Below are 14199 nucleotides of genomic sequence, written 5' to 3'. Positions count from 1 at the left end.
AGAGAACAAAAAAAAGCTGTCCTGAGCACTTAAGCTGGTTGGCTTCAATTTCTGAACAAAAATGCATTCTGGTATGGAATATATCCAAAAGTGTTTTTAATCATTATGAAAGTTTGTGCCATGTTTCCTTACATAAATGATCATTCAGTACAGAACAAATGTTGACAGCTGACATTTGATTTTAAGCAGCCATAAAACTGTACAATGTCTCCTGTAACTATGAACATTTTTGGTTACACCATTAAAACATGAAGACATTACAAATTCAAATTTTTGTTTTACAAAAGTATCTTTTATAACAAAGCAGTGATTAAAATTCAGTAATATGAGATGGATATAGATTTTTGAATATTTTAGGAGTTCACTCACTTTAAAATCTTATTGCATACCAATTAAAATGAGCCAATTATTTTTAAAAGAAAAAATTATGAGCTCACAAAGATAGCAAATCTATATATCTGATGTTTGTCCTTAGATATCTGTAAAATTTCAAACATTATTTACAAATATTGGCTATTCATTGAAGAATGCAAAACAGTTAACAGAAAAAATAGTGCACCTAATTATAAAACTACAATTACTTCATTGTGTCCAATCCATCTACAGTTGTAATACCTTTAAAAACTTGATTCAGGCACAGGTTTTTTCCTTCCAAGAGAGGAAGTGCTGTATTTCATCCTCTGCAATGTACCATATTTTTCTACATTTATGCTTCGAGCCTGTTGAGAGTTTGGTCCAGTCTTCTGAAGTGAACTTGATCTCTTCAAAGTCAATTCCTCCTTGATCATTATGTTGGATGAACTCTGTGATCGTCTAATCTCTTCCCCTGATATATTAATCCTGCCATTATTTAATTCCTGCCTGTTTTTGGCACAGCTTTTGGTTCTGTTCACTCCAAGTTGTTCCCTGCTCTCACTTAAAGACTCCTCTTTGTGCTTACCATTCAAAGCCCCATTGGAGAGAGATATACTTGACGGCATATTGACATTTTTAGCAGCCCAAGATTTCTCCAATTCACTTTGCCTTTTAGAGTCCTTCTTCAAAAAATTTGTCCTCAGAAATGCAAACTTTCTTTCATTGACTTTTGTTTCTTCTGCTTTGCTACCTTTATCTGCTTCTCGAAGATTTGGTGATGACATTGGTTCAAGATCACTGCTCCTCAAGGAGAGTGACTTTTCAAGCTTTTTGCTACCATGGTGTCCTTTCTTTCTCTTCAAAGTGTCACTTAGAGCCAAGCTGCTCATTGAGCCAATACTCAGTCCACCAGTATTAGTACATGTTCTGTCATCTCTTTGATGTATGGGTTCTTCTGCTTTTATGAGTACAACTTCTGATTTGTCCGTTGCTGTTTTAGATGATTTTCTCTGAAAAGTACCTCCGCTTCCTCTTTGCTTTCCATTTTTCTTCAATGTATTTGACTTTTCGTCTACAGAATTCTCTTTATGATGGGTAGTACGGAGACTGTTTAAAGAATCATACATTCTCTCAACACTTGCATCCCCAATCCTGTTTCCCGTAAAAGCCATGCTTTGGTTTCCAGTTGAACCTTTCCCTGTCTGTTTTTTACAGTCAGCATGGCAATCTGAATTTGACTGCTTTGATTTATCTGTTGGTGGCAGAGAGTCAGGGTCTGTGCTGCCTGTCATTATTGGTACAATGGACTCTTTTGTGCACTTGGGTCTACGACCAGACTCCAAATATTCAACCAGTGCACCAGGGATTGATTGTGGTCTGTCTTTAGCACCCAGCGACCAACGTAATGCTGCATTTTTTCCAGCTGTCTCTTTAGGTACAGATGAAGCAGATGACCCTTTCATACTAATACTTCGTCCTTGAATACCACGCACAAATGGTCGTATTTCAAAGCCACCTAGGAAAATGAACAGAAATTCAGTTACAGAATATTATGCAGCATTTTTAATAACATTCTTTCTTCAATTGAGTGCCATTAAAATCTAATAGGTTAATCTACTATTTATCTACTAATACAAAATGGTATGGAGCCATGGTCCACAAGGTCTATAGGCATCTCTCTTCATTCGAGACAGAGACAATTGATTGTGCACAGCTCATGAGAAGCAGCTCTGCAAGTATGGGGTAAGGTGAGAATGCAGAACTCCATGAACAAGCACTTCTGATATAGAGATCGAACCCATGCTGTTGGCATTGTTCTGCATCATCTAGTCAATGAATTGTTATGTTTGATCAAAACTGAATTTTTGATTTGCATTTTTGAAGCAAACAAAGCTTTGAAAAGATTTAATAGGCACAACCTTGCTTAGTTTCAGTATGCATTGCAGTTTAACTGTTTCAAATTTAGCCCATCAAAAATGTTTCCAACTACTTGAGCCAACCAACTTAAATTCTGGGTTTGGATCCCACCACGTCAGATGGTGTATGTTGAATTTAAAAAATCTGGAATTAAAGGTCTAATGATAACCATGACTCCTTTGTCAAGTGTTGGAAAAATCCATCTGGTTCACTAATATCCTTTAGGGAAAGATATGCTGTCTTTATCTGATCTGGCCTACATGTGTCTCCAGACCCACAGCAATGTGGTTGCCTCTTAACTGACCTCTGGGATGGGTAATAAATACTGGCCTAGCCAGTGACACCCACAAGCTGTGAATGAATAAAAAAACCCAAGCACACCTCCTATGGCTAAGTGAAAATCACAGTCTCAAGGAGGAAAACAGTGACCTCTGAGGCACTGATCTCCAATAACATTGGTTCAGGAATTCACGTCTTTAAAACCGCCATATTACTGAGTTATTAACTCAGTTATTAACTCAGTTACAGCAAATGGCAATGGCAAATCTTCCCCCAGATTCTGTTAACATATAGGGGAAAGGAAATGCAGAAAACCTTATTTGTATTATCCTAGATCACATAATGTTTGCACTTCTTTTTTGTGTTTTCCCATTTTTATCTCGCATAGCTATTGTCAAACCTCTGACCATATGCTTCAGTCATTTGTACTTTAAACAGAATGAGCAGTCGCATCAACTTAGATATCCACAGGGTTAAAAAGTATGCCATGCACTGACTTACAGGAGGTGGAGGATTGTTGGAGGTGGTGACAGGTGCTGGAGGTACTGCTGTCCTTATTAGTAGGCTGAAGGAGATAATTTGTCTTCCAAGGACGAGGAAGTTCCACCTCAGAGGTCTGCCAGCTCTAGAGAAGTTAACAGCTGTCTAGCATTTCAGGATAAAAGTGTGTGGCATTGGATCAGTACCTGATGGACCTGTGTTTAGGGGTCTTGCTGGGTATCAAGTGAAGAAGGTGGAGGCTGGGGTTTGCAAGGATAATGTGAAGGGGCCTTTTGGGTGAATTAAAACCTTGGGGAACCATCAATAGCTCTGTTAAGGAAGGGCCAGTAGGACAATGGCCTGCACAGTGAAACCTGCTGGCTGGGTCACTGGATCAAGCCTGCTGCTGGTTAAATCCTGGCAGCAGTGGAGTGAAGTCTTTAAGTGAAAACTAATTGCCCATTTAAGGGTCTTAACTGGCCCAATGTCAGGCAAGCCACTGACCCAGATACCCCTGCCTGTGGTGTCACTGCAATGGAGGCATGCACAGACAGGTAAGCACAGAGTATGCTGCTGTTGAACGAAATAAGCCCCCCTCCCCCTACCTTTACAATGGCCAGTGAGGGAGGGAAAAATCTAACCACTGGGTCATAATCAACCTTCAATGGCAACTTGGTGCCCTTGTTATATGAAACGATTAAATAATCTAGCAATAGGACTTTTGCTCAATTCGTTTGGTCAAAACTGTATTGGGATTTGCATCTTTTGAGGTGATCAGAACTTTGAAGAAATTCCACAAGCACAATCTCACTTTACACAGTTTGAGGCAAAATTGCAGTTTAATTTTGCATTTAGTGCATCAAAAGTTCTCAGTGATAGAAAAGAGGCGGTGTTGCCATAAGTGTCATTTGAAAGCAGATTTAAATGTTCATAATAAAAATTCACTGTGTGTTATAATTCAGACCCAATGCAATGACGGTTCTTGTGGTACAAGCTCTGAACCAGGAGGGTTAGCTTCAAGTCTTACTTGATCTGGAGATATGTATTAACAGGCTGATTAGAAAACATCGAGACACAATGCAGTATTGTAAAGCTTTGCTAGGGACTAAACAAAACAGATCAGCAAATAAACAGGTGTGGAAACCAGACATTCAGCAGCTGTGTTCCTCCCTGTACACAGTGGCTTTCAGATCATTTCAAATTAACCAGAACCTATTTCTCATGGTGTTAATCAGGTCTAAATACATAAACTCTTAAGAAACTAGTTATGCTCAAAAGTTTTTTTAAAATAACCTGTACCATTTTTATCCTTTATTGGATTATCTGGGAAGACGGGAGAGTCAGGAGACGAAGGGAGGGATGTACAGTTAGTGGATGCACGGGATACCAAGCTCCCTCGTTTACTATCTCCGGTGAGCCGGTTAAGCCAATGATCAGAGACAGACGAGCTTGTGGATCCTGCAACAAAAAAAAACAAAGAAACCCATAAAATGCACACTTTATTGGATTATAATCGACTGTTACAGTCTTACAGTATTTCACATCTGCTGCCATACAAGATCACTGAGGGGATCACAAAAGCCAGTGCTCATGTTGTCTGAACTGAACAATTAACTCAGTTGCAGGCCATCATCAGGTACCAAGTGCATTTTTATTAGTGTTTTCTTTCCTTAAACTCCATGGGACACTTTTGTTGAAATTTATTTTTTAAAAAATTAGTTGTTGCGGCTGTGAGAAATTAAACTTTTTATATGTATCATCAAACTTTTCACTTGGTTTTCTGACATGACCTCCCGGTTCCAGTAGTACCAACTTGGATAAAGGCCAAGGCTGAAGTCCCATTCAGTTTCTATTTGCATGACTGATTTTTTTAAAAAATGTTAAATCTACCAGAATATTATTCATGTTACATTCAAAGGTGTACTGAACAAGCCACTCTCATCAGGTAACACATCATCAGAAAGCTGCAACAAACTCTACAGCCCCAGGGAGGAGGGAGAAGTGGGCAAGAGGTTAAAGGATTCAGTCAGATCAGAGGCCCAAACATCCATAGGGTCTTAATGGCAGACGCCTGTTTAAATAAAATGTTGCAGGTCTTCACACAACAGCTGGCCAAATTGACACAATTTCTAGCAGGCAGGAGCAGGAACATGAGGCAGGAAGCCACATCAGGGGAGTTAGTGGGGATTGTTGCTGGCATTTTGTGGGGTTTCAGAGCCAGGGCCTTTAACTGTCCTTCTCTGCTTCCCTCCTGGTACCCATGACTACGTGTGGATTAAAAATTCAACTTAGCTTTGAATATATTCAATGACCCCGTCTCTATTGCTTTTTGAATGACTCTCAGAGAAGAAAATGTCTTCCTCAACTGTGTCTTATATTGGACATCCCTTGTTTTGAAACCACACTCCCTAGATTTCAATTCTGCTTTAAGAGGAAGCATCCTATCAGCATCTACCCTGTCAAGTCTGCTCAACCTTTGTACGGTCACCTTATTGAAATATGTAGGACCTATAAGGCTGACAAGTGAATCACACACTATTATGGCAACGAACTGCAGCTGCTACGTTCCACATACCTGCCACGGAACTGTTGGCTGACCAAGGGGGAATGGTGTTCCTTTTTTGGTAAAAGAGTATGTAGGCGCCACGAGTACAAACCTCTTCTTCTGGAATCAGCTCTGCATTACTGTCATCATAATCATACCACTGCCCATCCACCGAGTTTCTGCAGTACGCTGATAAAACAAAAAGTAAAATCAATCAACCAGAATAAAAGAGCTGCAGTTTTCAGCACTTCTCCATTAACTTCCACAAGTACACTATAGACTCATTGATACAACCCATTCATTCAAAACTAGTTGACTTCTATGAGCCATATCTTGAAAGTAAAGGCATTTACGTCTGAGACCCTGTTACGTTGATAGAAGAATGACACAGGTTGGGCTTAAGGACATAAATATTTAGCATATTTCATAAAATAACATTAAATCTTTTGTAGCAGCTATGCAAATATATCTTTTAGAATGCATTTGGAGTGCTTGCTATTTCCTAATGTATGAAACAAAATAATGTCCTCTTGGGAGGAGGGGTACCACTCTTAAGGTCACCTGAACCCATCCTGTTTTCTGAGTCAATTCCAAACTTGTGGGATTGATTCCAGCTTGGACCTTTTGTTTTAAAACTACAGTCATGGGATGTAGGTGTCACAACCCATCCATATTTGCCCTCTGGAAGGAGGTGGAAAGCCACCAATAAGTGACTGACTAGGCTATTTCAGAGCTCAGTTGAGAGTCAAGCCCATTGATGTAGTTTCAAAGTCCAATCCAGCTAAGGTAGAAAATATAGTACTTCATGGACATTAGTGAATCATTTGAACTTTTATAACAATACAGTAAAAATAGCTCTGTCACTTTTTAAAATCATGGCAGGTCTGATGGTGGCCTCAACTGTCCTGTCTACTCACTATATTCTTCCACATCCTTGATAGTCAAGAATTTAAGCAGACAGAATGAATCTTTACCCTAGGTACAGTACTCAGCCTTAAACCTATTCAATGGTCCGGCCTCCACCATTCTCTAGAGAATAGAATTCCACAGATTAAACATCTTATAAGAGAAAAGCATTCTTGTAACCTCATTGTAATGGATAGAAGACCCTTATTTTTAAACTGTGTATCCTCTAGTCTCTTCTAGTCTCTAGTCTCTTTCACCAAGGGGTATTGTTCTGGCAGCAATCTCTCTGTTATGGCCCATCAATATGTTTTAATAAGATCAACTCTCAGTCTTCGTAACGTGCAAAGGGTAAAGATTTATTCTGTCTGCTTGCTATTTGTGAGTCTGCCCTTCATTCCAGGAACTGATTGAGTGAAATTTCTCTGAACTGATTCTAATGTAATTACACTCTTTCTTAAATAAGGAGACCAAAAATGTATACAGATGTGGTCACATCATGATTTGCTCCTGAGCTGAAAGGCTTTTCTTAAGAAAGGGTGAATATGAGTGGCCTTAATCCGTTGGAAGTTACAAGGATGAGATTTTGTCTGATTGAAATAAACAAGATCCCGAAGAGACTGGGTAGGGCAGATATCAGAAGGACTGTTTCTTTTGTGGGAAAAACTAAAATTACAGGACACAGTTCAAGAAGAGGCCTCCTTTTTTCGAGAGAGGAGGAGAATGTTTCTTCTTTCAGCATATTGTCACTCCATGAAATTCTCTTTTCTTGAAGAGAGTGAAAGCTGGGTGTTAAATTTATTCAAGGTTGATTAGGTAGATTTTTGATAGACAGGGAGGCAAGGATGACACGGTGCAGACAGAAGTGGAAAGTGTGCTGAAACCACACACTGATCAGCTGATATTTTACTGAACAGTGGAACAGCCTTGAAAGGCCAACTGACCTGCTCCTTATTCTATTTTCATCAATATCCTGTCCAACTGTATCAACTTTTTTTTTACTGTATTTCCCTTGCAAATAATAAAATTCCATTTGCTTTCCTAATCAGGTGCTGCAGCTGCAAACTAATTTCTTGTGCTTCAGTACCAGAGAATCTAGAACTATCCTGCTCTGGACCACAGAGTTCAGTATTTTGTCTCCATTTAGACAAAACACTGCTTACCTGTTCTTCTGTCAAAGTGGGCAAGTTTACATTTAGCTACATTTTACTCCATCTGCCTCTTCTGGCCCACTCACTTGATGTATTTATATCTCTTTGATCTATTTATATCTCTTTGCATCTCCTTATGTCCCCTTCACAAAGTACTCTCCTATCTCTCTTGTGTCAATAGCAAATTTACAAACTGAATAGCCATGCCTTCATCCGGTCATTAATCCAGATTATAATTAACTGATTTTTTTTCACCCCACTGGTTATATCTTAGAGTCACGGAATCATCCAGCACAAACACAGAGCCTTCCATCCAACTCGTCCACACTGACCATGTTTCCCAGACTAAACTAGTCCCAACTGCCTGTGTTTGGCCCATATCCATCTAAGCTTTTCCTGTTCATGCACCTGTCCAAATATCTTTTAAATTTTGTAATTATAGCTGCAACTACCGCTTCCTCTGGCAGTTCATTCCACATCCGAACCACCCTCTGTGTGAGAAAAGGTGCCCCCAGTCTCTTTAAATCTTTCTCCTCTCACCTTAAAAATACACCCTCTAATTTTGAACTCCTCTACTCTAGGGAAAAGAACTTTGCTCCTCTTCTTATCTATGCCCTCATGATTTTATAAACATCTATAAAGGTTACCGTTCAACCTTCTGCCTCCAGCCTATTCAGCCTCTCCTTATAGCTCAAACCCACCTGTCCTGGTAACTTCCTTGTAAATCTTTTCTGAAGTCCTTCCAATTTAATAATATCCTTCCTATAGCAGGGCAACCAGTATTGTACACCGTACCCTAAAAGTAGTATCATTAACATCGTACAACCCCAATATATGTCCCAACTCCTTTACTCAAAGATCTGAGCAATGAAGGCAAGCGTGCTAAATGCTGTCTTCATCACCTTGTCTCCCTGTGATGCAACTTTCAACGAACCACGCATCTGAACTTCTCAATCTCTTGACTGCACTACTCAGGGTCTTAATATTGACTGTATAAGTCCTGCTCTTGTTTGTTTTACTAAAGTATAATACATTCTAAATTCGACACTCTGCCACTCATTAGCTCATTGGCCCAATTGATCAAGATCCCTTTGTAGTCTTAAATGACCTTCTTCACTGTCCACTGTACCACCAATTTTGGTTGCCAATTCAAAACGAACCATTTATGCTTACACTGTTAGATAATCAATCATTCCTACTAAGGCCTCTCTAATAATAGATTTCAGCATGTTACTTATGACAGCTGAACTGCCTGTAATTTCCTGCTTTTGTCCCTCTCCTTTCTAAAATACACAATTTACTTTGGCTATTTTCCAAGCTGATAGGACCATTCCAGAATCTAATCTCAGTAATTTTAGAAATTTGTAACCAACCCTTTATCTATTTCAGCAGCCACTTCTTTTAAGATCTGAGCATGGAGTTCATCTTGACTCGGGAACTTGTCAGCCGTTATTTCTAATAATTTTCTCAGTGCCTATTCTCTGATGATTGTAATTTTGTAAGTTCCTCCCTTCCTTTCACCTCTTGATCTACAATTATTTCTGGGATGTACTGCTCACCTTTTTTTACGTTATTCTGTAACAGGATGAGGACATCGCTGGCTAGGCAGCATTTATTGCCTACCCCTAATTGCCCAGAGGGCAGTTGAGAGTCAACCACACTGTTGTGGGTCTGGAGTCACATGTAGGCCAGACCAGGTAAGGATGGCAGACTTCCTTCCTTAAAGGACGTTAGTGAACCAGTTGGGTTTTTACAACAATTGGCAGTGGATTTACATTAGTCATTAGATTCTTAATTCCAGATATTTATTGAATTCAAATTCCACCATCTGCTATGGTGGGTTTTGAAGCCAGGACCCCAGAACATTGCCTAGGTCCCTGGATTAACAGTCCAGTGATAATACTGGTAGGCCTCGTCTCCCCTGATTGGCACTCTACCACCTCATTCACTTATTTGTCCCCACCCTAACCACTTGCCTGGCATCCTACCTGGTCAGCCATATGCAAACCTATTCCATCACCCATCTACTCCATATCCATTTAGACACTAACTTCGCTAAGTAGTTGACAGAAGTGGTTTGGACATCTAAACATGGAGGTACATCCCTAACAGCAGTCTAGATGTACCTACTGCAGCAGTTCAAGGAGGCAGTTCATCATCACCTTCTCAAGGGCAAGTAGTAATGGTCAATAAATGTTGGTACTGCCAGCAATACCCACATTCTGCCAAAATGGCCCTGGAAATACAGACTGGTTATACATTCTCTTTCTGCTGAGGACATTGAGTCCAGGCATAGTACAAGTGCAGGTGTGGTTTCATATCCAAAATGTGAAGATTCTCATATTGGTAAATTCAGTCAGTGCGGGAATTGAACCCATACATTGCTCTGCATTATAAACAACCCATCCAACTAATTGAACCCACAAGGAAAGAAGTTATTATTAATTGTGTTATTTGTTTCTCCTGTGTATGAGTCAAAAATCACATCACCACTGTACCCAACTAATGATTGTTCCCTGATTGTTAACTGCTACAAAATGCAGTTAAAACAATCCAGTTGAGAGCTAATGAAAACAAGCAAATACAATGCCGCAATGTGTTATGCAGATTTAAAAAAACATTTATGAAGAGGTGTGGTTCATTGGGGTGTAGGTTGAGTAGGGCAACAAGTAAACAACAGGATCTGGTAATTTCCTGTTTCTATTATAACCCTAACAATAGTTCAACATGATTTTGCGAAGTTTTAATATTTTACGAAAAGTTCAAGCACCTTCAATTTTGTGCTTTGATTGATTTTCATTTAATATTTCAATTTGGTTGTGATCATGTTTAGGGTGCTTAAGTAACAGATTATGCTACCATATACTATACACTCAAATCATCTGACTTAGCTGAAGTAAAAAGGGATCCAGACATCATCTTGTAAAAAAACCCATACTTAAATGGAAAATCGGATATATAACAATGCTGCTTTTCAGCCTTGTATGTGTATTGTGAATTCCTCATGTTCAATTTTCTCTATATTTATCATATTTTGGACAAAATGATTCTGTGCTGTGACTTGATGAACACAACACGTCAATAACTGGATTTCTGATTCACCCATCGCATACCACCTTAAATGGGATTCTCCAGGTGCAAGAGGGGGCAAGCGTTATTACCTGACACTGATGCTAGTTCAGAGTCCAGAGATACAAGGTCAGTGCCTATCACACATCACTGTACAGACTAATTCCCTAATTCACGTCCAGTGACATTTCTACAACGTCATTAATGTACAATCACAACTGTTCTCATTCTCCTGTGAACAACTGGTAAAAGGAAAAGGAGCGGAACTAATTGAAACTGCCTGTCGTTTCACTGTTTTGAGCTAAATAAATCAGAGAAATCAAACAACCACTTTGAAAAAAAAATCTACTTTACATGGAAAGCAAAATAGTACAAACGTTTATTTTAATAACTTCACATGAATCATAGAATCCCTATAGTGTGGAAGCAGACCATTCGGCCCATCAAGTTCATAACGTCCCCTCTGAAGAACATCGCACCTAGACCTATCTGCCTACAAACCTGTATTTCCAATGTCTAATCCAACTTGCCTACACATCCCTGGATACTATGGACCTAACCTGTGCATCTTTGGACTGTGTGGGGGAAATTGGAGTACACAGAGGAAACCCGTGCAGGCACAGGGAGAATATGCAAACCCCACACAGATAGTTGCCCAAGAGTGGAATCAAACCCAGGCCTCTGGTGCAGTAAGGCAGCAGTGTTAATCACTGAGCCACAATGCTACCAAGCAAAGTTAAAACAGGGGAGGACAAACAGATTATAGAACCAGAAATGCAAACTTCAATAAGTAATATGTGCAACATTTTTGTATTAATTGAGGACATTTTAACATATAATAAATCTAAATAATCTGAAAACAAAAAAGCATTTTCTTAGAAGGAGGGGGTAACTCTGTCAAATTTTGTGAAACAACAGGTCAATTTATTGATCACTCCATTCAAAAGAAAGAGGTCCTAACATAAAATGATCAGTTGGAAACCATAATGATGAAATTTGATCTGTAATGGAGCAGATATTAAAAACATTTTGTGAAGATTTATCTTGTAAAGGGGTAGCCTTTAGCTGAAATATTATACCTCCTTCAGTATTTAAGGCACTATTTTTAACGGATGAATAGAATAAGTAAAGATATGTTTCATGTGTATGCTGATAAATTACATTGTTGCAAGCTCATTTTGCGACTTTGCTTTCCTTACAATTTAGTCAGCAATTCCCATTAAAATTTCCTATAACCTATTTTTCTAATCAACCGTTCAGAGATGTTAATACAAATCATGCTGCAGGTGGGTCTTGAACCCAGCCTCACGGTCTAGGGGCATGGATGCTACCACTACACCACAGGAGACCTTTTTACAGACTTGGGATCTTTTCGTTGTGATCAGCCCAACACTATCAGCAACAATATACTGTAAACGGAAGAGCCTTGGGAAGAGTGGATGAGCAGAGAGATCTGGGAGTTCAGGTCCATTGTACCCTGAAGGTGGCAGCACAGGTGAATAGAGTAGTCAAGAAGGCATATGGTTTGCTTGCCTTCATCGGACGGGGTATTGAGTATTAGAGCTGGCAGGTCAAGTTAAAATTGTACAAGACATTGGTTCGGCCGCATTTAGAATACCGTGTACAGTTCTGGTTGCCACATTACCAAAAGGATGTGGATGCTTTGGAGAGGGTGCAGAGAAGGTTTATGAGGATGTTGCCTGGTATGGAAGGTGCTAGCTATGAAGACAGGTTGAGTAGGTTAGGATTGCTTTCATTAGAAAAAAGGAGATTGAGGGGGGACCTGAGTGAGGTCTACAAAATCATGAAGGGTATAGACAGGGTAGTTTGAGATAAGCTTTTTCCCAGTGTGAGGGATTCAATAACAAGAGGTTATGTGTTCAAAGTGAGAGGTGAAAAATTTAAGGGGGATAGACAATGCAAGTACTTTACACAGAGGGTGGTAGGTGCCTGGAACGCGTTTCCAGCAGAGTAGTAGAGGCAGGCACAGTAGATTCATTTAAAGTGCATCTGGACAGATGCATGAGTAGGTGGGGAATAGAGGGTTACAGATGCTTAGGAATTGGGTGATAGGTTTAGACAGTGGATTTGGATCGGCTCAGGCTTGGAGGGCCAAAGGGTCTGTTCCTGGGTTGTAAATTTTCTTTGTTCTTTATCAATATCAAACCAACAAAACATACAAAAAATATTATTTTGTATTAACATGACCTGTATTCCATCAGCTAAAAGACAAAAACCATTTTACTGTTGCATTTTACTGTTTTAGTTACACTCATAAAAATATTTTACCGAACATTTCATTTGTGTTTAGAGTACAATATATTGTGGAAAAGTAATAGAAATTGTAAACAGTACATTCACACAATAATAAATAAATTGCTTGTTCAAAGTACTTCACAGTGTAAACATATTTTAATCAGTGGACCAGAAAATGTAAATAAAACTTTGAAGCTTGAACTAATTTATTAGTTACTTTTTTGTACACAGTTTGGCAATAATAAAAAAATGAGGGAAAAGAACTGGGTTAGACCTTGAAAAATCCAATAAGATTTAGGTCCCTTCTCATTGGTTCCATTTCATAAGACAGCTCGACACTGTTCTGTCAATAATATCAAGTTGCAGAATGTACCCTCTTAAAAAAAAAGAACACCACACTGGTCACAAACCCCTTTTTCAATCCTAATGGATTTCTGGATTACTGCCCAGAACTTTTCATATCATTCCCAGATGTTCAGGTTCCCACACTGCTCACAATCCCCTTCCACTGAGAGCCAGTACTCTCCAATTCCAGAGTTATCCTAGTGACGCTGAAGCTACTCTTTCGAATATCTGCAATCCCTTGATCCATCTGATGAAGGGCTGTGGCCCGAAACGTCGAATTTCCTGTTCCTTGGATGCTGCCTGACCTGCTGTGCTTTAACCAACAACACATTTTCACCATCTGTGAATCAACCCCTGTGCTCCTTGTATCTCCCTCCAGTGTGGTGGGAACTTGAGAATCATGGCCTTCCTACTGGATTATGTGATCCCATTCCATTTACTGGTAGCTCCCAGGCTCTTTCTGCAGTGTTCTACAGTTCGAGGACTGCTTCAAATACAGATTAACGAGTGCTTCGGTTAATCCTTCTCAGCCTAATGCTGCTTTCTCACAAACTTTCTGACAAATCATGAGCAATATTATTCGGGGAGTTGACAGCGTGTAATTAATTGCTGGCTATTCTGCAGAAACTATGGTCCATGGATTGAAAATGCATTTACTATCAAATTGTGAATTGATGCAGTACAGTTACTTAATTAATTATTAATTACTTTATCGACTCACTGTTGCCAATCTGTGCAGACATTATAAGGAAATTGTATTTTGGGATCAGAGTTTTACTGCTGCAATTATTGCTCCAATACACCGGTAATTACAGTCAAACTCAATGGCTATTTTAATAGAAATTATAGCATGACCAATTAAATGTAACACAATCAGTTGTGGTTTCAAGTATTATCAGT

At 39.3% G+C, this 14199-nt stretch overlaps 1 protein-coding gene across 1 annotated transcript in view; it reads right to left on the bottom strand.

Annotated features, from left to right (window-relative positions):
• Nucleotides 1-440: 440 nt before the first annotated feature.
• Nucleotides 441-14199, bottom strand: part of usp43a (ubiquitin specific peptidase 43a) — a 438498-nt gene continuing 424739 nt past the window's right edge. The window contains exons 14-16 of the mRNA XM_060844205.1: nucleotides 5606-5764; nucleotides 4330-4488; nucleotides 441-1870 (exon numbers count right to left, since the gene is read on the bottom strand). Coding sequence (XP_060700188.1) covers nucleotides 618-1870; nucleotides 4330-4488; nucleotides 5606-5764 — 1571 coding nt within the window. The 3' untranslated portion in view covers nucleotides 441-617. The remainder of the gene's footprint in view (nucleotides 1871-4329; nucleotides 4489-5605; nucleotides 5765-14199) is intronic.

This window comes from Hemiscyllium ocellatum, chromosome 25 (genome assembly GCF_020745735.1).
Source record: "Hemiscyllium ocellatum isolate sHemOce1 chromosome 25, sHemOce1.pat.X.cur, whole genome shotgun sequence".
NCBI lineage: Eukaryota > Metazoa > Chordata > Chondrichthyes > Orectolobiformes > Hemiscylliidae > Hemiscyllium > Hemiscyllium ocellatum.
Note: the sequence above shows the minus strand (reverse complement) of the source record. Positions and strands in the feature narration are given on the sequence as shown.